At 33.0% G+C, this 24,892-nt stretch overlaps 1 protein-coding gene across 3 annotated transcripts in view; it reads right to left on the bottom strand.

Annotated features, from left to right (window-relative positions):
- Pcdh15 (protocadherin related 15) overlaps positions 1–24,892 on the bottom strand; it is a 620,145-nt gene that overhangs the window by 189,153 nt on the left and 406,100 nt on the right. For 2 of the 3 annotated variants that reach the window (XM_070020439.1, XM_070020438.1), the window contains exons 11-14: positions 20,116–20,322; positions 14,827–14,961; positions 12,913–13,062; positions 2,411–2,604 (exon numbers count right to left, since the gene is read on the bottom strand). In XM_070020439.1, the coding sequence (XP_069876540.1) occupies positions 2,411–2,604; positions 12,913–13,062; positions 14,827–14,961; positions 20,116–20,322 (686 nt within the window). Of the gene's footprint in view, positions 1–2,410; positions 2,605–12,912; positions 13,063–14,826; positions 14,962–16,984; positions 17,006–20,115; positions 20,323–24,892 lie in introns of all 3 variants that reach the window. The other variant, XM_070020440.1, reaches the window with a different exon arrangement.

Genomic DNA, 24,892 nt, shown 5'->3' with positions numbered 1-24,892 from the left:
GAACCAAGGAAAATTTTCTAAGCAATCATGAATACCTAAGTATTCATAACAGAATTAAATAAGTATATACTCAATTTAACTGAATTAAGTTAAATGACTTACATGTACCATTAATTCAAATAATATCCTAATATATGTTAGAACATATTTTAGTTTTGCACTTTTTGTCTCTCCTTTATAAACAAACCACACTATTGTGGCTATAAAATACTCCTAATCTCACTGACTCATTATTTTATATCACCTTCCTTCCTTCCTTCCTTCTTTCCTTCCTTCCTTCCTTCCTTCCTTCCTTCCTTCCTTTTTCTCTTTTTTTCTTTCCTTCTTTCTTTCCTTGTTGTGGGGATTGAACTCTGGACCTGGGCACTATCCCTCAGCTCTTCAGCTCAGGGCAAGAACTCTACCAGCTGAGCTACAGTCTTCTGGTTTTCTGGTGGTTAATTGGAGATAAGAGTCTCATGGACTTTCCTGTCCAGGCTGGCTTTGATCCTCAGATCTCAGCCTCCTGAGTAGCTAGTATTACAGACCTGAGCCGCCATTGCCAGGCTTGCCTTTATTTTGAGAGTCATTCTTATTGAAGTTTGTAAACATAAGTTGTCAACCCACAAAAAATATGGAAAAATTTCTACATTATGGAAGTTGTTACCATTGCTTTTGATGCCTACTAGCTAATTTTATCAAATTTCAACATTTATGACTTATTTATTATTTATTGATAATTACATCTCCCCACTATTGACAATAACTTGCTTGATAAAAGACATTTCTGTCAACCTGTTCCAATAGTGGTATTGCACACAATTGTCATTTCCATTGCTTTGCCTTTCCCATGTTATTTGGTCCAAGGGCACTAGAGTCATTTTGCAGAGAGAAAAATATATCTCACCTGACTATGTCTCATAATGATAAATGACCAGAAATGAATCTAAATACATAGGCAATATTTGATGCAATAAATATAACTGTGAATTAAGAGAGGAACCATTCCATATTTTATATTGAGATAAGCAGATTGAGAAAATGAGTCAGTATCAATATCTTGCAGTACAAACTAGGATGTTTTCCAATGGCAAAAAGGGTTTACATTTACTATGTGATAGAAAATGTAGAGTAATAGTGACCTAGAGTCACCATATAAGTAGAAAAATTACATAATTTGCAAACAGAGAATGCACAGAATGTAGTCAAAGTAATCTATACATGTGTGAAAATAGAACAAAGCCTGCTGAATGTGTTTCATGAAACACAGGGAGTTGGAGGGGCATTGAATTAATTTATGAAAATATCACAATGAAACCTCTTTTACAACTATTATAAACTAATAAAAATAGAAAAAATAACAATGTTGGCTTTTAAATAGAGAAAATATATTCACGTTTACTTACAATAACAAGGACAAAATAATAGGTATTCTTTACTTGTCAACTTGCCAAAAATCCAAATGTGTGATTTTACAAAAAACTGGAGAGACTGTATAAAATCTCCAAATATTGCAGTTGGAATTGTGAATTGTTACTTATAGAAAAGCAACTTGGCTGTTATATAAAAGTCTTATAATTACATAAAGTCTAAAAGTCTTATAATTATGTAGTCTTTTATGGATCTGATGGGATTTTAATATAGTGATGTATTTGCACATGTTTAGAGTGATAATTAATATGTGTGTTTCTCCACTGTCACTAAAAGAAAGAGTATCACTTAATAAAACATTAAAAGTGGAGTTCTTAAACAGACTCACATGAAGAAATAGTGGATTACTCTGAACAAAGATTTGAGGTAATTATGCAATGTTCATACAAACCCTTAGATGCATTGTAAAGGAAAAAATAATCTCACAAGTCTGACCAGTAGATATTCATTTATATTTTATTGGGTACTAAAGTCTGTCAAAACCCAATAAATTAATACATTTCAACTGGAGAATAGAAAATATGCAGGATATGTACTTTATATGCATGTATACATGTGTGGATATTATATACTGTGTTACACATGTATTTTAACAATTCTTAGTAACTGAGAGATGTCTCCAAATCCCTGAGGTATGACATGCTGCTCACACCCCTGTGACTTCGTTTGAAGAAAATAGCCTTTGTCTCACTTTCTGGCCAATTGCCATTCAGTAATACATAGAAAACATGCCTCTAACATTACCCATTTCTTGCACCAGAACAGACCTGCCTCTGCTGTGAAATCAGAGTTAATTATTTTGTGGCTTAATCTTGACTTATTTTCCTCTTCCCAAAATTTAACCAAATAACAATATCCAGTTCCTGAGAATTCACCCTCTGATTTTCCGATCTAATTTAGTTGTTTATAGGATAAAATAATGCTGGCTGAGTTTCTTAAATTTAATTATGGGGTTAAACGGGAGCAATGAAAAGACAGTATTGGATCTAATATAAATTACCTTCTCTCTGCAGGAGGAGCATTATCTGCTGCTTGGACCGTCAGCGCGTAAGTACTCCCGACTATCAATTCCACCCCAGGAGCGATGCTGATAAGCCCTGTTGTTTTATTGATGATGAAGTCTCCCTTAGCCCCAGCCAGGATTTCATACGTGATCTCTCCATTTGACCCTTCATCTGCGTCGACTGCAGTGAGCTGGAATTGAAAATCGCAACATAAACATCCTCTTCGGATTCAACTTTGCACCACTGTTTGTCTTTCTCCATTAAAAAAAAAAAAACCAGAAGCTTATGTTCAAAGACAAAGCATAAGAGTTCTCGGCATGTATGCCTTTGTCTTCCCTGAATTAAGAAATCACAGAACTGAGGTGTTTGCCTTTTCTCATGAGACTCATAAGGAAAAATGTTGTTGGACCTTGAAGACTGTTTATATTTAATAATATAAAAGAGGAAACCGCTAACAATCTGATAGCCCTATAGGAAATGTAATATTGTCCTTGATGCAAAAACACATAAAACCAAGGGGATAAATAAAATAGAAAAGGCTTATGTTTATTGCTGCTATCCATCTATTTGCCTTAAGATCTTACATTTATAATGCTTTTCTGTATTGTGTGGGGCACATTGCCTTACAATGGACCGATAAGGCCTAGCACACTACAAATAAGTGCATCTCTTATTAGAGAATATCATGGCAGGTGCAGCCCGAGAAAAAGTTTTGTGGAGAAAAGAATCTATTTCAAGCCTCTAAAATAATAAATGTGAATAGAGGTGGTAAACACATATTCAAAATCCTTTCCAAGCAATTGGTGTCTAATAGAATATATTTGAATGATGAAGTGTGATAGGAGAGTAACTATTGTCAATTCCAGAAGTCACATTGAAGTGAAGCAAATTTGTTAAGCAAAATAAGACTCTTGGACTTCCTGACTCATATACATTCACTAATGTGCATTCTAATGTAATGAATGGTGTGCATTTTACATACATTCCCAGAATTTTCTGTTTTCTCTACAGTATAATGATGAATGCAGAGGGAAAATGGCTTATTTCACACATGGGGAAAGTTTTCGTTTGAATAAAGAAAACATGTTTCGGACGTAAATTGACCTGTACAGTTATTTTCCAGTTTATAATTACATTTTCTTATGTATTTCAGCCCATTTTACATTTATTTAGTAGCATTTGTTTATCATGTACAGCTTCCTCCAGGAATCTGACAAATTCTTTGGTGCTTGCTATTCAATATATCATGACTTTGCCTAGAAATTTCAGTTTAGATGCATAGTAATTAATAGCCCTATAAAAGTTTATGTTTAATGGCCCTAATAAGTGCAAATAAAGTTTTCATACACACTAGCTTGCTTGCTAAAGGTGATGCATGGTGTGTATTATCTTTCTGCCTTTTTATTATATTTTGCATTTAGAATATAATGCATGTAGGAATATCAGTAATAGAAATAATTGAGAAGACAAAGGAAATTTGTCAGCCAATAATGAAGCTAAATAATTTGCTTGAATATTTTTAGGTGGACAGATGTGGCTTCCAGAAAGGAAGACATTTCATAACACAAGTCTGGGATTTATATGTAGATGACAGACGTAGGACCTAAAGGCAAAAGAAAAGAGAACTATTTATGGAAAGAGTTGAAATGATGTACACTTATAAAGAATTATTCGTGTCAGAAAAATTCTTCATCTTTTTGTTTGTGGATCACACTGGAGGGTTGATGTCATAGGAAATATCAATTTGATTAGAGTAAATCATTTAAAATGTCTCAGGAAATCTTAATTAAAATTTAGCTCAAACTGGATTCAATATGAACATACTTCCTGGGACTTAAATTGGCTAAAGGGATTTAGTGATAAATGACAAGGCATCAAGCAAAGATAGGCAGTGAAGAGTGTGCTTCAGGAACATAGGTATTATGGCTGGTCTTATTTAACATTTTCATAAATGAGGTTGGAAGGGAGGATAAGCTGGATGATAATTAAATTGAGGTAGACACCCATCTGGGAGGCACTGTGAATACCAAATCCAGCTGCAAAACACAGGCAATATAAACACCCCTAAAATTACATAGTCAACCAACCACATATCAGAGCACATATTCAGAGAACACAGGAAGCCATAAACACGGGGAATGCGTAGGAGATGAACCACAAATGAATTACATGTGTTCGTTATTTAATTAACTTTTTACTATTCTTTTCAGTTGTACTAAAGAATAACAATGGGGCTGGGGGCCGGTGGCTCACATCTTTAATCTACAACTTAGGAAGCTGAGATCTGAGGATCATGGTTTTAAGCCAGCCTAGACAGGAAAGACCATGAGACTCTTATCTCCAATTAACCATGAGAAAACCAGAAGTGGCACTGTGGTGTAAAGTGCTAGAGTGCTAGCCTTGAGCAATAAAGCTCTGGGACAGCAAACAGAACCTGAGTTCAAGACCTAAAACTGACATAATAATAACAATAATAGTAATGGTAATAAAAAATAAAAGAATAACATAATGAGCTAAGTGTTAACAATTTTATTTGCCCATATACAAACAAAAGTATTATATATGCAAAGCAAAAATATCTCAAATAAATGATCTATACTCCAGATCTAGAAAGTAGAGAACAGAAAACAACTCTTGAATTCCAACCATTAATAATGTGTTCATCCAAGTACCTAAAGATGGGCGTTGATGGCTTATTGCTATAATCCTAGCTACTCAGGAACCTGAGATCTGAAGATCATGATTTGAGGGCAGCCAGGGCAGAAAAACTCCATGAAATCTTCTCTCCAATAAATTACTCAAAAAAAGCCAAGAGTGGTGCTGTGGCTCAAGTGGTAGAGTGCCAGCTTGAGCAAAAGAAATTTAGAGATATTGCCCAGGCCCTGTGCTTAAACCCAGGACTGAAGCACACATGCATGTGTGTGAGCACAACACCCTCCCATATGCACACAAAGAAAAAAAAGAACCTAAAATCAAGAAAATTTTAAAATAACATTCAATGATGCAATGCAGAAAAATGCTTAGTTCATGTCACCTTTTTATCAGACTGTAGGGTAGATATGAATATCAGGCACAAACTTGTGTTGAAGATAGAATTTTAAAGATGAGAATATGCCAGGGAAAAGGGACTGAGAATGACTCATAGAAAAGGGAAATACACATGTAAAGACAGCTATGTGCTGCCTAATGACATCATAGTCAGCAGTTTATTGCACTGAGTGTGGTGGATTCTTGTGTTTATAATGGAGCTAGAACATTCCTGTTACCTGGTGATGTAGCTGTTGTAGCATCGCAATGCAATCCATTGCTTACATATTAGTGGTCACACTGGGATAAGAAAACTTTTCCCTGCATGTCACAGTATATACAAATCTGTCAGTATCTAATACTTGATAATGGTAGCAAATGATTATATTAATGTTGCATGAATTATTATAGTAGTGTATGCATACTTCCCAAACTATACTTCCTATCAATATTATAGTGCTATGTCTATGCAGTAAATATAAAATTTACTGTAAAAGAGTATGCCATGTTATTACAGAAGTAACTTCATATATTTTGGTTGCAATATCCCTCAATGCTATTTCAAGTAATGGGTCCTTATCTTTCATTTTTGCATGTATGAACTCTATGAGAAAATTATTTCTCATATCTCTGTGGTTAAGCAACACATGACTGGTCTATAAAAATGTGGGTAATGCTGGGCACCGGTGACTCACACCTGTAATCCTAAGTAATCAGGAGGCTGAGATCTGAGGATCGTGGTTCAAAGCCCAGGCAGGAAAACTCTGTGAGACTTTTATCTCAATAAATCACTAGAAAACCAGAAGTGGTGCTGTGGCTCAATTGGTAGAGTCTCACCTTGAGCTGAAGAGCTGAGGGACAGAGCCCAGACCCAGAGTTCAAGCCTCATGACCAAACCAAAGGAAAAAAATAATGTGTGCAAAAATAAGCTAGCATACATTGAATCTGAAAAGAAAAGTGGAAGCAAGTTGATTAGGGATTGATTCACTGTGATGAAAGTTTGAAAACCATTGCATCAGCATAAATTGATGAATAGATTAAACTTATTGATTTTATATATATATATATATATATGTGTGTGTGTGTGTGTGTGTGTGTGTGTGTACTGAACATTTTTTCTCTTTTGTTTGTTTTGTTTCAATATTTCAATGTTTCTGTATGGTAGAAAGGAAAAACTGGGCAAGGAAAGGAGTAATATGTTCTTTTATGAAGATGTTGCAAGAGAAAATAAGTGACATTGTGTCATACTATTGGTTTATGTATGAAGAATATTATGACTGAATTCTCTTGGTCTCCAAAATGTGGATCAAAATATTTCCTATCAGATTTGGATGATAAAAAGAGACATAGTAATATAAAATATTTTGGAGGAAAAATAAAAAATAACCCAATTTATCTTATTCATGGTTCATGGTATGGGCATGCTATGTTTACACCATAGTATTCTGATATAATGGAAGCATATTTTCTGATTTATGTAGACACAATTTTGGGTATGCTTAATGAAAACAGTTCTTTAGACACTTTACCATCTGAATTTTTCTTCACCAAGGAGGGCATTCAATGAGGAGGACAGAAGAATTAATAGTAGGATGGAAATAATCAAAGTGCATTGCATGCAAGTCTGAAACAACTACTCATTCATTCCACTGTGTACAATTAATATACATTACAAACCTCTGCCCCTTGCAGAACTTGAATCATTGTTTGGATTTTTATTTGGATTTTAGCCACAGTAAAATGTAACCAATGTGTTTGCTTTCTGTTCCTAGATATTTATTTCTGTCTGTTCCTAAACATGTCATACTGATGACTCTCATTTTATTTGAATTTAATTGCTTAAATATAGCAGTTTTGCATATTTGTGAGAATAGAGAGAAATGATACATCATGATTTATGTAACAGGTTGTAGAATTGCTTTTATATTAAAGAATGTATGACATTCTAATTTTCTTTGCCAGTTGCTACTTTGATTATTTTAATTCAATAGAAGAAGAATTAGTATACCAGCATACTCTGGTCTTATAATTTTAATAGACATATACATTACTGCCTAATATAAAATTTACAGTCATAAAATGAACAGACTTGCCTAATAGTAATGTGAAAACATGGGAAATTCCTTTTATGAGGAGAAACCAGACTCTAGAATACAGAATTGATTAATGAAGTTATTCATTTATATTTGCATATAAAGTAATAACATGTTCGTATAATGGCATGTTTGCTTAATTTGGTTTATTGTCTCCTTATATTTTATCAAAGTAGTGATACTTTAAAAATTCTATTTCTCTTATTTTACTATACAGCTAGTCCTTACAGTAACCCACCCCTGACTTGAATTACCCTTAATATTAGCAAAGAGGAGCACACTGGAGGCAGAATTTTAGCAATGGTGAATTTACTCTATCAAACAATTATTTTTCAAATACAAGTAGAGTTGCTCTTAAAAAGCTAGACTGAAGATCAAAAGTAAGAACTAATACAAAAATAGGGACATCATGGGTTTGCTACTGAAAGAAGACAAATGAAGACTAGATACATAATAAAACAAATACCCTTTGGGGTCTAAGTTCAAAATCTTGAGTCATCAGAATGAATGTAAATATCATTAAGGAAAGCATTTCTGACATTTGTTTAAATGATAAGGAAATCTTTGCTCAGGATTATTAGGATAGGTGTTAAGTGTCAAGACAGACATGATAGGGAAGAGACATTAGGCTCAAGTCCAAATAGAATTTAGACAGCAGGGGATAGTCACAGAGCACTGAGAGGGGTCTCACAAGATGGAGAACTACTAAAGTATCCATCAAAGGTATGAAGGTTTTCTTTTCTTTCTTTTCCTTTCCTTTTCTTTTCTTTTCTCTTCTTTTTTTTAAAGATAACTGAACAGATTTCTTGGTGATGACAGGCAAGAAAAGTGATCAAATGTTTAAGGTGCTGTGTATGATCTACTTGATTGTGACTTTTAAAACTGTCCTAGATAGGTCAAAGATATATATCTCATTGGAAAAAGACTATCAGAAGACCTTACAATTTTATAAACAAAAATGTCAATGTCAAGATCCAAGAGTTCAACTATCCCAAAAAGTACAGACACAAAAATATCATAGTCAAGTTGATGAAAGAAAAACAAATGGATATTGAAAGTAACACCAATTATGGCTGATTTTACAGACATATGATCTGTGATGTTTTTCTCAGATACATATCCTATTTTTAATTTCACACTCAGTCCAAAAATCTATCCTAACAAATCCTTTCCTGTCCTGTCAAGTCAAAATTAATCGTTCTTTTACCCCATTTCCAAAAATTTACAGAATCTGTAAATTCTTTTAATAATCTCTAACCATGAGTGTTGAGCATAATGACTTGTGTAGTATAAGGACCCACCTAAGTAGAGGATGAGTTAAATCCCCTCAGTTAATGAAACTTTAGCCAGTTCAGAAAGGGCTCATTCTAAGAAAGTGCTCTGTTTGACTTCAGAATTGCTTGTCATGAAGTGTATGCATAACTCAAAATGACCTCTATTGTACAGCTTCAGTCAAACTGGCACCAAATGGTTCCCTGGTACCCTTGTCTTGTGTACATTGGTGTCTAAGTTCAAAATCTGGACTCGTTGCAATATTCAATTTCAAAACAAACAGAGAAACGATGAATGTAAATATCATTAAGGAAATGATTTCTGACATTTGTTTAAATGACAAGGAAATCTTCTCTCAGGATTATTAGGATAGGTGTCAAGTGTCAAGATACCATAGATCATAGATACCATTTTGACATCATATTACTAAAGAAAACTTGAACCCTTGATATTCTGAAGGGTCCCTGGAGTCAAGGAAGGGGAGGTATAGAAGGAACAAAGCCATGGCTTTAAATGGAAGTTGCACATCCCAGTTCTCAATGAGTCATTTAGCTATAAATGTTTTCTCCCAATAAGAAACCTATTTTGTTTTTTTTATTTGCTTTTATATGATGATTTACCACTTCTTGCCACATACCAGGAATAATAATAGATGTGTTGATTAAAAACACTTAATTTCTTGGCCTTTAAATAACTTTTAAAATTTGTATGCATATTGATAAAACAACCATCTATCATGATAATCTGCATAAATCATGAAAGTACAATGAAAATATGTTTAAATGAAACATGAGATCAGTCTCAGAATGAGATCCCTAAGGGACATTAACTTTGTAACCTTCAAATTCCAGAAAAAAGCTTTTGATCCTCCTAAGGCAAACATTTTTGAGATACAATTCCAACATATAATTACTATTGCTTTCTTAGTTAAACATCCCTGGTCCCTGCTGGCTGATTCTTTGCAAAAACTTACTTTTATTTCCAATTATATCATTATGGAGATGACAATCATGTCTAATTAAATAAAAACATAGAAATAATTGTCATCCCTTTATCTGTGTAAGCTATAATTTTGCCGCCTATGAAAGAATGACTCGTGAAGAAAAATGTAGCTGTCTTAGTCCAAATGATAAGGAATAGGGAGGAATGTATTTGCCACTTCCTACTTATTCCAATCATTCATTTTCTAGTTGTCTTCATATCTTTTATCCTTCATTGAGTACTTAATAAGTATCTATCATGCTACTTATACAGAAATTTTGAGAAGTACAGGTTCACATTAGTTATAGTCTTGTCCTCAAAATAAGTGTGTAAGATAATTTCTTTAGTGGGAAAACTATGCCATACCAACATATGAGTAGAGCTTATGATTGTAATTTGAAAGTATTTCCTACCATTCTCATTATACATAGAAATGATTATGTTCACATGGTAGGAATATTCAGAAAAACTCCCAGTACCCCAGGAATCAAATGTCTTTTTCTATCTAATCCCAAACAGGAACAGTACTGAGTCTTTTTGAATTTATATTAAATCATGGAATGTGGGTACTAATAATCCATTCTTGGAATAAGTGTTACTGTCTGATTCATCCTGTTCTTAAAACAGCAAATGAGAGAGAAAGATTTGCTGATCTCTTTTGGTGTACAATTTGAGGGTCAAAAAATTAAGGTAATTTCAGATGGTTATAAATATAACCATGTTTATAAGAGAACTTTATGAGAGAGAATATGTTATAGAGAAAGCAAGTGTGTGTGTGTGTGTGTGTGTGTGTGTGTGTGTGTGTGTGTGTGTGTATTCATGTGCACATATGTGTCTCTCCAGGGACTGTGGACAGTAACCTGTTAAAATGTTTTCTCATTGTATCACTGCTTTGGCTATAAACTGCTGTGTTACTTATGAGTTGCAAGAACAAGAGTTTCACCCGCTGGTGGCTCATGACTGTAATTCCAGCTACTTGGGGAAAAAATCTGAGGACCTGGTGGCTGGAAGTCAGCCTAGGCATGAAACTCTTACCTCCAAGTAACCACCAAAAAAAAAAAACAAACTAGAGCTATGGCTTAATTGGTAGAGTGCTATTTTGAGCACAAAACTTCAGGGAGAGCACTGAATGTCTGAATTCAAGACCTAGGAGCAGCATGTGTGCATGCGCACACACATGCACACATACAGAATAGGAGTTTCTAGGGAAAATTAAAATTTACTGAAAACTCCTAAAGGATGCTACACCATAGAAGAAATAATTATAAAGGATCAGAAGAGAAAGACAAAGTACTTAAACAGAAATGGGAGAGAAAGCGATTAAGAAGCAGGAAATTCTCTTTATAAAAAATGAGAAAGTGTTTTGTTTTTTCCCTTCCCCTCCACAAATTATAATAACATCAACTACAGTGAAAGCAGGGGTTATACCTTGGGGGAGGGACATACAAAGCAACAAAGCAGGTGGACCCACTGCAACAATGAGACAGACAAGTCATTATGTCCAAAATGAACTTTACAACTTTGGTAGGATGGGGGGAGGAGGGTTGGGTGGAAGATGCGGGGGGGGGGGGGGGGAGGATGGGATGGGAAGGGGAAACAAAGGAGGAGGCTACAATGCTTGATAAGAAATGTACTCGTTATCTTGCCCATGTAATTGTAACCCCTCTGTACAGTATTTTCACAATTAAAAAAAATGAGAAAGTGAACACCATGTTCAGGGATCTTGAGGCAGCTTAGTAGCACTGAAAGGTAAATGTAATCAAAGAGGGCCAAAGTTAAAGCTGGATACAAAAATCAACACCAGTACATGAAGATTTATGAATATTGCTCAGACATTTGGCCAGCTTTTAAAATACTTTGGATATGCATGGACTCATTCACCTAAGAATAAACTATATGCTGTCAGGTCATATTATGTATTTCTTTGTTGTTATTCAGCATATGTAAATATATTATAATAATTATTTGACACATCTTATAATATATGTATACAGTCACCAATTTCCTGGCTTGTAGATAATGTAAAATTATTAGGTGTGTCTCTCAAATTTAGAGGACTGTCGAGACCAATTGTTTCTCTGATGTTGAACACCTGAAAGCAGTGGAGTTTTCTATTTTAGTATTAATAACCTAGGTACTGTGCATCAAGATCTGTATCCAGAAAGCTAAAGTGAATCTTGGTTACTTTGTACTTCTAAGCAGCTCCTCAAAAATGTTGTTGCAAACTACTAGAAAGCATGAAAACAACCTTACCAGAGTTAACTCTATTTAAGATTGCTTAAAGCCACTAGGAAGAATATTGTATCCTTGTGATTGATACTGAGAATGTTAAAAACACAAAAATATTTAGTAATGAATTGCCACTTATTTAAGGCTACTAAGTACAAATCAAAATCATTACTGTTATTAAGGTAGACCTAGAATAAATATTTTCTGAGATTTGTTTCCAAATATAATTTGTAATAACAATTTTATATAAAATTACCATTCTGTATTGATTGTAACATTTTAATGCATTTAACTCCTAGCATATTTTACCTAAGGAAAGACAAATTACATGATATATCTTCAAAGCTACAAATAATAGCATGGCTAATTCTTAGTACTTCAGTACTATTTACTATTTAAAACTTAATTAGAAAATACTTTTCACTTTTACTGGTGACCAATACCCAGGTATTTTATCTGTCATTTTATTAATGCAGTCTGTTGCATTTATCATCAAGAGAAATTTATTTTATTTCCATAATAATTTGAAATTACTTTGATATTTAAATTATGTTCATTAAATTAAATATGCTTACTACATTAATTTTTAAATCAAGTATAAATGCATATGTTGCTGTTATATCTGATAACTATTCAGCTCCAGCATCTATTTGGTTGTCTGAACACATGCACATATATACTCTTATTTGAAACATAATTTTTAATTTAAATATTCAATATTAATTAACTATATAATTTATTTTCAGCTTAACAATTCTCTCTCTCTCTTTCTCTGTGTTTTCTATGTAAACACTCTAGCTCTTACCAATGTCATAATATCTCCAGCTTTTATCAGTATGATTTTAATCTATGGAAACAATTTTTCTTTGAGTACCTTCATATCCATGTGAAATTACCTGGATGACACTATCCCCAGGGCTCATGTCTGTGTATACGTAGACATTATAAGATATCTCAGGGAAGGTTGGTGTGTTATCATTTGCATCCATCACTCGAATATTGACCACAACTGGCTTACTTTCTTGTACACCATCAAATGCTGTTATCTTTGGTGAAAGGAAAAAAAAGACACACAATTAGAGAAATCATTGAATATAAGCAGTACATAATCCACCTGTACAACTTAACACTTTTTTATATGTACAGTTTCAAAGGGCACAGGGCTAGTTCATGGATAAAAGGAAAAAGTAAAAATTCTACTACATATATTCGAAGGTTTTTTTTTTTAATATGCTAGGAGGGAATTTGAGGATTTTGTTCTATTTTAATGCACTTTAACTCCCAGCACATTTTACCTGAGGAAATATAAATTACATAAAATGTTGTAGAAACTTCAAATAATAACATGGCTAATTCTTAAGACCTCACTACAATTTAACTTTTAAAACTTAATTAAAAATACTTTTCATGTTTACTAAATTTGTATGCAATACAGTGTTTTTCCATCAACATGGTTAAAATATGCTCACTTTTGAAAGACTCATTGACATTCACTATTAGTGATATCTTTATCACGTTATTAATAATATAAAAGTACCTAAAACAAGATGAGTGTTACAACCACCAGACATCCATCTTTGTCTCTATGACTTCTGGAATATTACATATGGAAGTTTAACAGTCATGTTGTTGAAACTCTGCTTAACTGTTATATAAGCTTCTCCAGAAAATATGCCTAGATGACTCCTGCTTAAATTATGTATATGAGCTCAGTTTTCTTTTAGATTTTATTCAAGAACTTGAATTACTTCTTAACTGTACGTACTACTTGCCCAAACATACTAGTCTATATATACATATATAGAGAAACTGATAGATTGAGTCATATAAGTCCATATGTGTATATGTGTACAAATATATGCTAAATAGTGACTTTAATAATTAATGCTTATTTCTATGCTGATAAGCCTAATTGGCATTTCTTTTTTTATTTTTTTTATTTTTTTATTTTTTGTGAACACACTGTACAGAGGGGTTACAATTACATGGGCAGGTTAATGTGTACATTTCTTACCAAGCATTGCACCCTCTTCCTTTGTTTACCCTTCACATCCCTTCCCAGCCTCCCCCCCCACCCCCCCACCCAGTCCTCCCCGCTTCCCCCCCCCAGCACCAACATTGTAAAGCTCGTTTTCGACATGACAACTTGTACTTCTCATTGTTGCAACAGGTCTACCTGTATCCTTAAACGACTTGTTTTTCCCCATCTCCTCTACACGTTATACTGACATCAAATATAGTGAAAGCAGGGGTTATACTGTGGGGGAGGGACATACAAAGCTACAAAGAGCCTAATTGGTATTTCTAAATCTCCATACTTGTGACATTATTAGGCAGATCATTACTTGCTGTTTGAACTGTTATTCATTTGGCACGTTTCAGTGTTTTTCTGTCTACACATCATATATATGTACTCTTTCACAGTTGTGACAACTGTGAAATCCAAATATTGCCAAATTTTCTCTACAGGAAAAATATACTATTAAGAAACACTGGCCTAACCCTGTGATAGAAATGAAAGATTCCAATGGGGAGTGAAAAAAAATATTTTTGGTGTATGTTAATGTGTATTTATCATTCATGGTTGATAAAGATTGAGAAATTGTTTCCTTCTGTGGGAAAATATATATTAACATTTCTACACAGATGTGTAACTAGAAGAGGGAGGTATGTGAAGATTTTTTAAAATAGTTTCTGTGGTGTTATCTGACACATTGAATTTTTTCTCCTCAAATCATTGACATTGTCATTTTATCAGATATCTCTTATCAGTGATAATGATACAAATGTACAGCCATAAATGTGTTTACCGAAAAGGTGTATGTCTGTTGTTCTTCTCTGTCCACTGGTTGAAGCAGGGTGAGGAAGCGGGTGATGCCAGTCTGCGTGACGGTGAACACTGACGTGTAATCATTCAGGAAAAGGTGAAGCTCTGGGTCTTTTGTCTTTAAAGAAAAAAAGAAGTCCATTATCTATAATACTGAATAAATGAGGCAGTCTTTGAAATTTATTATACAAATGAACATGGAAGAGTAATAAGAATTTCTTTGAGGGCGCTGATGGCTCACAAGGCTGGGACCTGGAGAACTCACGTTTGAAACCAGTTCAAGTACAAAAGTCTAGGAAACTCAAATTCCAATTAATCTGCAAAAACGTCATGGTTCAAGGGTAGAGTGGTGAAGTGAAGCAAGCAAGCTGAGCAAATGAAAGTGCTTAAATTTATAACCTGATACTGACAAGGGTGAGTGAGAAAGAGACCAAGAGAAAAACGAATTCCTAAAGACAAAGAAAGATTAAGTAGATGTTTACTTGTAAGTCATTGAAAATATCCAAAAGATGGTGACCTATAATGTAGCGTATCAAAACACTAAAAGAAGTACTGGAATAATCAGTGAAAAGGGAAAATTACAAAAAAACGGTAGAATAGAAAACAACACAATTGGATGTAGTCTTGCTAAATACTTAATTACACTTTCCATAACTTTATTCAATTCAAGAAATAGCAAATGAAAACAAAATAAGAAAAATTGGAGCTCCAAATCTCAACCTGGGATTTTAAGTAACTTCATTTATAGTAAAAGACCACTCATATGCATAATGCTATCTTGCTTTTCCAATGTAAAAACAAAGGAACATTGGTATATTTTGTTCATTCCCTATAAATATCATGCTTGCTTTCTTTCTCATTTAAATATTGTAAGGTTCCCCAAAAAGAAGTGTAATCTTTAATTAAATGATCAGATTCGATATTATATATAAATATTAAAAGAGCTTAGAAGAAATAATATACACTTAGAGTTAAATATTTTAAAATTTCAAGATGAATAGAAAATTATATTGGTATTATAAATGTTTCATGTTTTATTACCATCCATGAATGATATATAATTACTGAAATTCAGAGACAACAGAAATGGTTGGATGGGTGCATGCAAAAGAGAAAGAAAACAAAGGTGTGACAAATAAAAATGAAAATGTTAAGAGAGTGGACTCTCAGGTAGACTGAAAAGGAGGAATAAGGAATAATATAGGGAGGTGGGTATCTGCAGATTCTGACATAAAAATTTTTATACATGATATGATGGCAAAAGTGATTAATGAGGGAACACTATTCTAAGTTTAGTGTCAAAAATTCAGCAGAAAAATGCAATGGAAAATAGCTCACAATTGGAAACTTTACATGGAACAAGAAAGTTGTAATATGTATGCTCGATATATATGCAAGAAAATGATTAGTAAATATCATTTACTTGCGTAAGAGAAGGGAATATTCATTTACTCTAAAATATTAGTTCAGAATAAAGCACAATTATGATTTTTTTACTCCATTTCATTGGTTGTATATTTTTTGCAGAGGGTAAAATTCACTCTATCATGCTCACAAATACAGATGAAACGAAAACAAAAGCAATTACACTAACATCAAGATAAACCAGTATATAAATGTAAAATAAAATTATTTTACTATATAGAACTGTATTTGTGAGATGTATTTAATAAGAATCAAATGTGTTATTTCATACACATAGAACATATTTACATCTATATGTGTACAATCAACATACTATACATATGCATATACACATGCAAACATATGTACCTACGTGGGTACATAAATGACAAAGTACAACGAGAAGTGAAAATAAATTTTATCTAATCTGCCAATTTTAACAGCATTTTGCTGAAGGATTTGGTTTAAAATTTTAAATCTTTTAGAAAGATGATGAATTACTCATATCTGTTGTAGACTAAGAATCCATAAATAATGATACAATATTCAAATTCAAATATTGTTGGTTCATTTGAACCAACAGGAATTCCTGTGTTCATTTGAACACAGGAATGTGTTCCCATTCTCATAAAGAATTTATAGATATGTTTATATGTGATGAAATTTTATTAGGAAAAAAAGAACAAGAGGATAAAGCACAACAACTGACAACCAGACAATGCACAAATAGTACCTACAGGAACTCCATCAGGTGGAACCTAAATGTAAGTTAGATATTAAATACACTCTGTGAGTACAAGAGACCAGAATCACAGAACATGTGAAAACATACCTGTAGAAAATAAAATGATCAAACATTCCTTGTTACATTTAAATTACAACCTTTTCTAAAAATGTATAAATGTCATTGTGACCTATAAAGGATAGAACAATGATATTTACTTCTAATTACCATTTAAAATACAAAATGTTTTAATGAGTATATTAAACTAGATTCCAAGAACACCTGTATTTACAACAATACTTTATACAAAGAAAACAGGTTGATATGGAACTAAGATTTACTATTTTTTTTCAAAACAGATGGGTAATCTTTCTTGATTATTGTCTTTCTTTATTTCTTATATCAAGAACTCCATTGTCAACTTTTGCTGGTTCTACACTCAAAATATGATATTCTCAGATATAATTCTTATAAATCTTGTACACTAAATTCTCTACTTCTAAATAGGCCTTATTTTAACACTGTAATGTGTTTTTAAGTAAGAATGCTTTTAAATATATAAATATAAAAATTTGTATACATACATATATATGCATATCTCTATATGTAGTTATCTATGTGTCTTTAGAAAAGAAACTTTTAAATTTTTTCTTTATTAATAAATGTTTCATCACTTATCAAAACTGTGCTTTATTTTCACCAAATTGAGAGAGAAAAGAAAAATTCAATTTTTGAATAATAAATTCAATTTATCCTCTTCTTGTCTTTGGCTGTCTTATAGTCATTCTTGAAACAACTACAGAGTCAATCTCCTGCAGTGACACCACTCTTTCTCTCTCTCTCTCTCTCTCTCTCTCTCTCGCTTTTGCTTTCTTTCTCAAACTCCAGGTAGACGCATGTTTATCTGACATGTTTCTGTCTTTATAAAACAGTTCATCTTTAACAAATTATCTTTACTAATTTCAACTATCATAAGAAATTTTATACCATATTCTTTTATTTTAAATTAAAACAACTTTGATGTTAATGAAGGTTTTTTATAATATTAATAGTAAAATAATTTACATAATCTAAAGAATGGTTAGTAAGAAAATAAAATAATTTAGAAAAGTATAAATCTGCCTTCAAACCCACTGATGACTAATTCATATATTTATTCTGTGTTCCAGTGACTAGAGAATTTTGAAGTTGCAAGTAGGCTTGTTTCATCTCAATATAATAAAGAGTTCTTTATGAATTAGATTTGTCCAGCCATGAAATGGGACATGCAGTGAGTGGATTGTTGAATTAATTCCGTATTATTAGAATTTCTGAAATATATATTAGATACCATAATTCCTTCAATCATATCTGAATTTATCAGCATGTTAAAGAATTAATAAAATCTATCAAGTATTAATGACTGTGGTAGACATTCAAAATACACTCATTATTAAGATAGCAGATCTAGTCTCAAGAAAATTAAACTACTGAAGGGAGAAATACACCTTATAAAGCTGAAAATACCACTTTAGATAAATGCATCAAGGAATAACAATCAATTTAATGAAAACTCTGAATGAGATTCTTGAACAAATAAATGCCTCAGTTGAAAGATATAAAAACACTAGTCACTGAATATAACTATCTACAGTGATTTATATAAAAGATGAAATATTTCAAAACAAAAGAAAATTACTAAAATTATATAAGATATATTTTGGCAGATGTGAAAAAGTACAAGTAATTGATAAATATATTAGCTGAAGCATAAAGGATTCAAAATTGGTGATGAAGAAATATTCAGGTAGCAGAAAACAGAATAAGTACATGAAAATAAGTTTTCTTTCATAGAGAAATTGATGCTATATAATTATATTGGAATTTTGTCCAATATAATCAGATTTTGCTCTTATAGTTGAATGAAATATACATTTAAGCAAGAAATGAGTAAAAGAAGACCAACTGGATAAATGGAGAGTTATATCAATATTCTAGGGATGGATTAGATGTTTTAGAGTGTGTGTAGGAAGCCAAATTAAATTATTCTTAATATTTTGTAAGGTTCTATAAATATATAAAAAGTAAATCTGTTAGTTTAGAAAATTATGTGACTACATGATTACATGTATTTAATTTTTTGTACTTAACGACAATCATTCCTCATATAAAAAATTGGTCCAAACAAGCAATTACTTGACAATGTTTGCAAAACATTGCAATTATGCCACCTCTGTTTTAATAACTTAGGAAAATTATTTTCTTTCATGTTCATGCTGATCAGGCCCAGCTAAATAGAATTCCAGTTTCAATCCCTGCTACCTACCCCATCCATAAATTCCTGGAGACTCTGGTCTTATTGATTTGATATCCTAGCTTTATATAGTATCACTCTGAACACAGCAGTAACATTCTACTTTGCTTATTCTCAATAATTTTCCATTCTGGGAGTAGGGTCAGTACCACAAAACCAAGTGACAACACCCTGTGAAGTAAAGAGGAGGCAATATCAAGACCTCCTGGTCTTGTTAGCTGGTATGTTAGCTGTCTCCATGTGTATGTTTTTAATAAAGGACCATAATCCTGGACAAAAATTCTCCCTAATCATACTCTAGGCTGTTTTTATATTCACTTTGTAACTTTTTTCACTATCCACAATTATATAAAATTGTCTTCAATTTATATTAATATAAGAGATTGTGCTGGTGATTTCACCAGCAACAAGTGAAACATTTATTTTCTTCCATATTCTGAGAACCTGCAGGTGGACTAAAGCACCCATTTTAAAATATCTCTGATATAGAATTAAACCATGATATTAAGATTCATTATAGTGATGTTGTTTTCTGTTATAGGTTACAAAACTATGCTTAGCAAGATTTGCTATTAATATAAATGAACATGGTGAGACAAAGGACAAAGGGTGAACCAATGCAACAACGATTCTCACAACACACTATGTTGAAAATGAACTTTAAAACTTGGGCAGGAGGAGAGTGGAGGAAGGGGAAAAGTGGGGAGAAACAAGGGAGGGGGGTAACAATGTTCAACAGAAATGTATTCATTGCCTTACTTATGTAACTTTAACCCTTCTGATATCACCCTTAGAATAAAATAAAATAAAAACAAATATACAAAGTTATATATGACAAGATGTGAACTTACGTCTTCTATGTCTTTATCCAGCGCTACAATTCTTAGGGGAGTGGTTAAATTTAGACTATCACAAATGGTTGCTCCCACAGGAGCAGATTCTAGGATATAACCCTGATAACTGGGCATGGTGAAGTACGGGCTCTGGTTGTTTTCATCCAGTATCTCAATGTGTAGACTAGCGAAGGCAGGGAGAGGGTGCCCATTGTCCTGTTCAGCCTAAAAGTGAAAAAGAAAGACCAGTTCAAAGTTTACCTTCTATGTTATTCTTTGGAGTGACATTTTACATGCTCTGAAGCGTAGTACATTTCATGATGCCAGTGCTGTCAATGTAGGATACAGTGAGTGATATTTTGTAACATCAGTTCCTCTGTGTCCTCTCTCTCCTTCCTCACCACACTGTCTCTTGTATTTTAACCTAAAGATGAATCTCTTCGAAGCACGCTTGTGTACCAAGTGTGTTTACCTTCATATCTGTCTTAAATTCTGGTAGGTTCATCAAGCTTCCGAGCATACATAAATATTCCTTTACATACCAATTTATATTTACCGCTTAAGAAAAAGAGCATTGTTATGAATTTTACTAGAGGGCTACATTATGCTTTTATTCTCTCCGCTTTAATTAGAACTAAACACTTGTCATTAAAGACTTATCTTCTTCAGTTTACATGGGTAAAATATTTAAACTTTCAACTATTTATCGATTTGCATTAACAATTTATTAGTTTCTATCCTTAAAACAGCCTGATGCTTAGTTACATTTTTCTCAAGATCAGATACAATAAATTGTTTCTACTTTTAGTTTAAATCAGATATTGGCAACTCTCCAAAAATTCTTTAAAGAATATTAATTTTTGAGTTTGTAGTTCATTTCTGCCACTAGTTGAATTCTTTCACAAATGAAGAAAACTTGATTTTTGAACCTATACCTCCTACATTGATCACAGATAAAAGTAGAGTTGTTGGTTTGTTGGTTCATTAGAGGGAGGTATGATACCATGAATTTAGAATTTATTTATTTTCAATCTATAATCCTGTGAAAACTCTGTCATTACATTTTTTCTATTTTATCAGTAGATATTGAATAAAAGTATTACTTAAAAATTAGCAAGAAATAAAAAATAAGTTGTGTCCCTATCTTGGAGTTCATTTCACTTAACTCATTTTATATGGCCATATGTACATACCTTTTGACATTTTCTGCTTGTTCTCAACTTATACTTAGGTGGGGAGGGAAGAGATGGTAGGGGAAAAACAAAGGAAGAAGTAACAATGCTCAGTAGGAAATGTACTCATTACCTTACTCATGTCACTGTAACCCATCTGTACACTATTTTTACAATAAAAAAAACTTTAAAAAAAATTATTACTTGAAAAGAAAAAGAAAAATAACTTACAAACTTACTCAGGAGGTTGACGTCCAAGGATTGTGTTTTGAAACAAGCTTGGGCAGCAAAATTCCTGAGGTACTCTCTAGCTTTCACTTCTCTCTCTCTCTCTCTCTCTCTCTCTCTCTCTCTCTCTCTCTCTCTCTCTCTCTCTCTCTCTCTCTCTCTCTCTCTTTCTCTCTCTCTCTGTCTCTCTCTCTCTCTCTCTGTCCTCTCTCTCGCTATATATATAGATATATACATATCTATATATATAATTTAATTTAATTTTATAGTAAATGTGATATACAGAGGAGTTGCAGTTACAGAAGTAAGGTAATGAGTACATTTCTTGTTGAACACTGTTACCCTGTCTCTCAATTTCTCCCACTTTTCCTTCACCCTTGACTCTTCTTCCCACCAAATTGTAAAGTTCATTTCCAACATAGTGTTTATGTTACATTAGTTCGCTTTGTCCATTGTCTCAACATTTTGTTATTACCCTTCCCATCCCCAAATCAGATAAACATATATACAAGATATAGGGTACCAAAGTCAAAAACAGTGACAGCAGGGGATAATCCAAAGGAAAAGAAAGAGAAAAAAAAACATAAGTAAATTATTTCACAAACAACAACAACAAAAATACCTCCCAAGATGCTTATCTTCACTAAACTACCCAATACATTTGGACATAGAGCTGTAGCTCAAGTGGTACAATACTAGGTTTAAGCAAAAAGAAGCTCAGACCAAGAACTGGCACCAAAATAAGCAAATATATAAACAAACAAACAAAAAAACTATAAACTTCCCCCTAAAAAAAGTATAGACTATCTTACTGTCTTCCACTAGATTTTACTTGTCTGAATGCACAATATAATGAAGCTTGCTGTAGGAAGTGAACTGAAAAATTGTTAAAATTCAGTATTTCTGATGCATATGACAAGTGTTCACATTAATAAAAGGAATACCTCTCTCTCCTCTATAGTAGTTGCAGCCTTTTGTACTTTTCAACAAATAGCTTTTGAAGAATTTATTTCCCAAATTCTGGTTCTTGTATATAGGGTATATTTGCAGGGGAGAGTTTGGGGTATCTCATATTTTTATTTTATCTTTTTCTTTTGTCGGTTGTGGGGCTTGAACCCTGGCCTGGGCCCTGTCCCTGAGCTCTTCAGCTCAAGGCTAGCATTCTACCACATAAGCCACAACACTACTTCTGGTTTTCTGGTGTTTAATTGGAGATAAGAGTCTCATGGGCTTTCCTGCCCCAGCTGGCTTTGAACCTAGCTACTCTTCCTGAGTAGCTAGAATTACAGGTATAAGCCACCAGCACCCTGCTATTATTATTTTAATTTTATTATTTCTTCCTGTCTTTCAAGATGATTTCAGCATATGATTTACTTGAATTTTAATGTCCTGATAAATCACATGAAAATCTTATTCCAAAGGTAGAGCAAGTACTTCATAACGTATGTCCAAGCAAGTACTTTTGGGAAAAAAAGGTAGGCTAAGCATTTTTGCTTTGCCATTATGGTATAGATAAAGTCCTAGGGTGAACAGTTTAAGATAACTGCTCATGACACTTAAGGAAGTGGCTATTACTCTTTTATACTTTGAACAAATTTTCAATCTTACACTGAACTTCAAAGCTGGGGGGGGGGGAGGGAAGAACCTCATTTGTGTAATAAAATTCTCTGTAGGAACCTGCTCAACTCACTAAAGTTCTACAATGGCTTTGGGGCTCAAACTCCAAAAGGGTACATTTCTGTATTTTTTCTATGGATGTATATTTTTCTTTTGGAATGTTTTAAGGAGAAATCGCTTGTGGCAAATCTATGCTCCTTTGGTCAAAGATCATATTAAGAAAGCCAACTAATTAATAGCTTAAATAATTCAATTTCATTAGTTCCAGACTTCTCATAAAATTGCAATTCTCTTTATACCTAGAGAGCTTCATTTAAACTTTGGTACTCAAACATTAAAAGTCACTTAAAAAGTTTGACAGTAAGTTACTAAATGTTTAAAGAATGTTAAAACTAAAAAAAACCCCTCAAAATGTAACCAACAAATTATAAAGAATTGTGTTGCATATAAGAAAATTATTTGCTTTTAAGGTTATAAATGCAATGAGTATCGTTTTCCTAAGAGGATGCAAATGTATTTTGTTTAGTAAAAAGGAAAAGATGTCTTTGCTAGATATAAGTAGCAATCTCTCAGAAGGCCTTAAATACAACAACAAAATAAAAATTGATATATTTTCCAAAAAGGAAATATTGTAGTAGACTAAAATATATTTTATCTCTACTTCAAGTAAAAATATACCCATTCTGTAAATGATTACAATGAAAGGAAGCATCCTCAAAACTCACAGGACCTTCCAATGATTAAAAATGTTTCTTTTTGTTTAGAATTTGAGATACAAACTAATATGAGAATGACTAGCACTTTTCCATAATTTGAAGAAGAAAAGCTCCATCACTCAGGAAGCTGAGTAATCAGAGTTATGTCAAAATATTTGGCTGGTGATTGTGAACAGGAGAGCCATCATAATTCTGCATTAATGCTGACAAGAATCAAAATCTATTTCTTTGTAACTCCAAAATCTTTTTTGTTTCTCCCTAAAATTAGGTTAGTAGTGCATAAAATTATATTGATGATGATGAAACAATGGCTAAGCTCATGTTATTTCTTCCAACTCATGGTATACAGCAAACCCACTCTGTCCAATTCTTGTTTCTGATAGATCCCTACAGTTTTTTCTTTACCCATTCAAACAAAATTGCTCTCTGTGTATGGTAAAATAGAAATGACCCATCTTGCATTATGTGATTTTAAAGGCATCAGCAACATAAAAAGTCACGAAAAAGTATTGATTTCATAATGGCAGTATATTTCAGAGCATACAAGGTAATGAGGGTAAATTTAGTATGTGTAGTTGTTCTTGTGAAGAAGCAAAATAGAGCTGATTGCCTACATATTTTTCATGCATCAACCAAGAAGCTTGTGACAAAAGAACACCTGGGAATAATCATTTGATGCACTAAGAAAGTGTGTGTGTGTGTGTGTGTGTGTGTGTGTGTGTGTGTGTGTCTGTGTGTGCGTGTGTGTGTGTGCGTGTGTGTGTGTGTGTGTGTGTGTGTGTGTGTGTGTGTGTGTATAGTGGAAAACGGAGTTTTGTCAAAAACTGCCTCAAAGGTGGGTTTAATTTGGGCATTTTACAAGATATTAACTTGCTAATGTGTTCTTTCATTGACCTTCAAGACATATGGCTTGGCCCAAATCAAGGTACTGTGATGACACTGGATAAATTGGCATTATATTTCAAGCAGTTGCAGGCAGCCTTAGGAGAAAGGAGGGTGGCCAAGTAAAATGTCATTTCTGCATGTCAGCATCTTCAATTGCACAGCCTCTTTACTCATAAG

The sequence above is a fragment of the Dipodomys merriami genome, unplaced genomic scaffold (assembly GCF_024711535.1).
Source record: "Dipodomys merriami isolate MVZ:Mamm:240054 unplaced genomic scaffold, mDipMer1.0.p SCAF_14, whole genome shotgun sequence".
Lineage (NCBI taxonomy): Eukaryota > Metazoa > Chordata > Mammalia > Rodentia > Heteromyidae > Dipodomys > Dipodomys merriami.
This window is presented reverse-complemented; position numbering and strand designations above follow the sequence as displayed.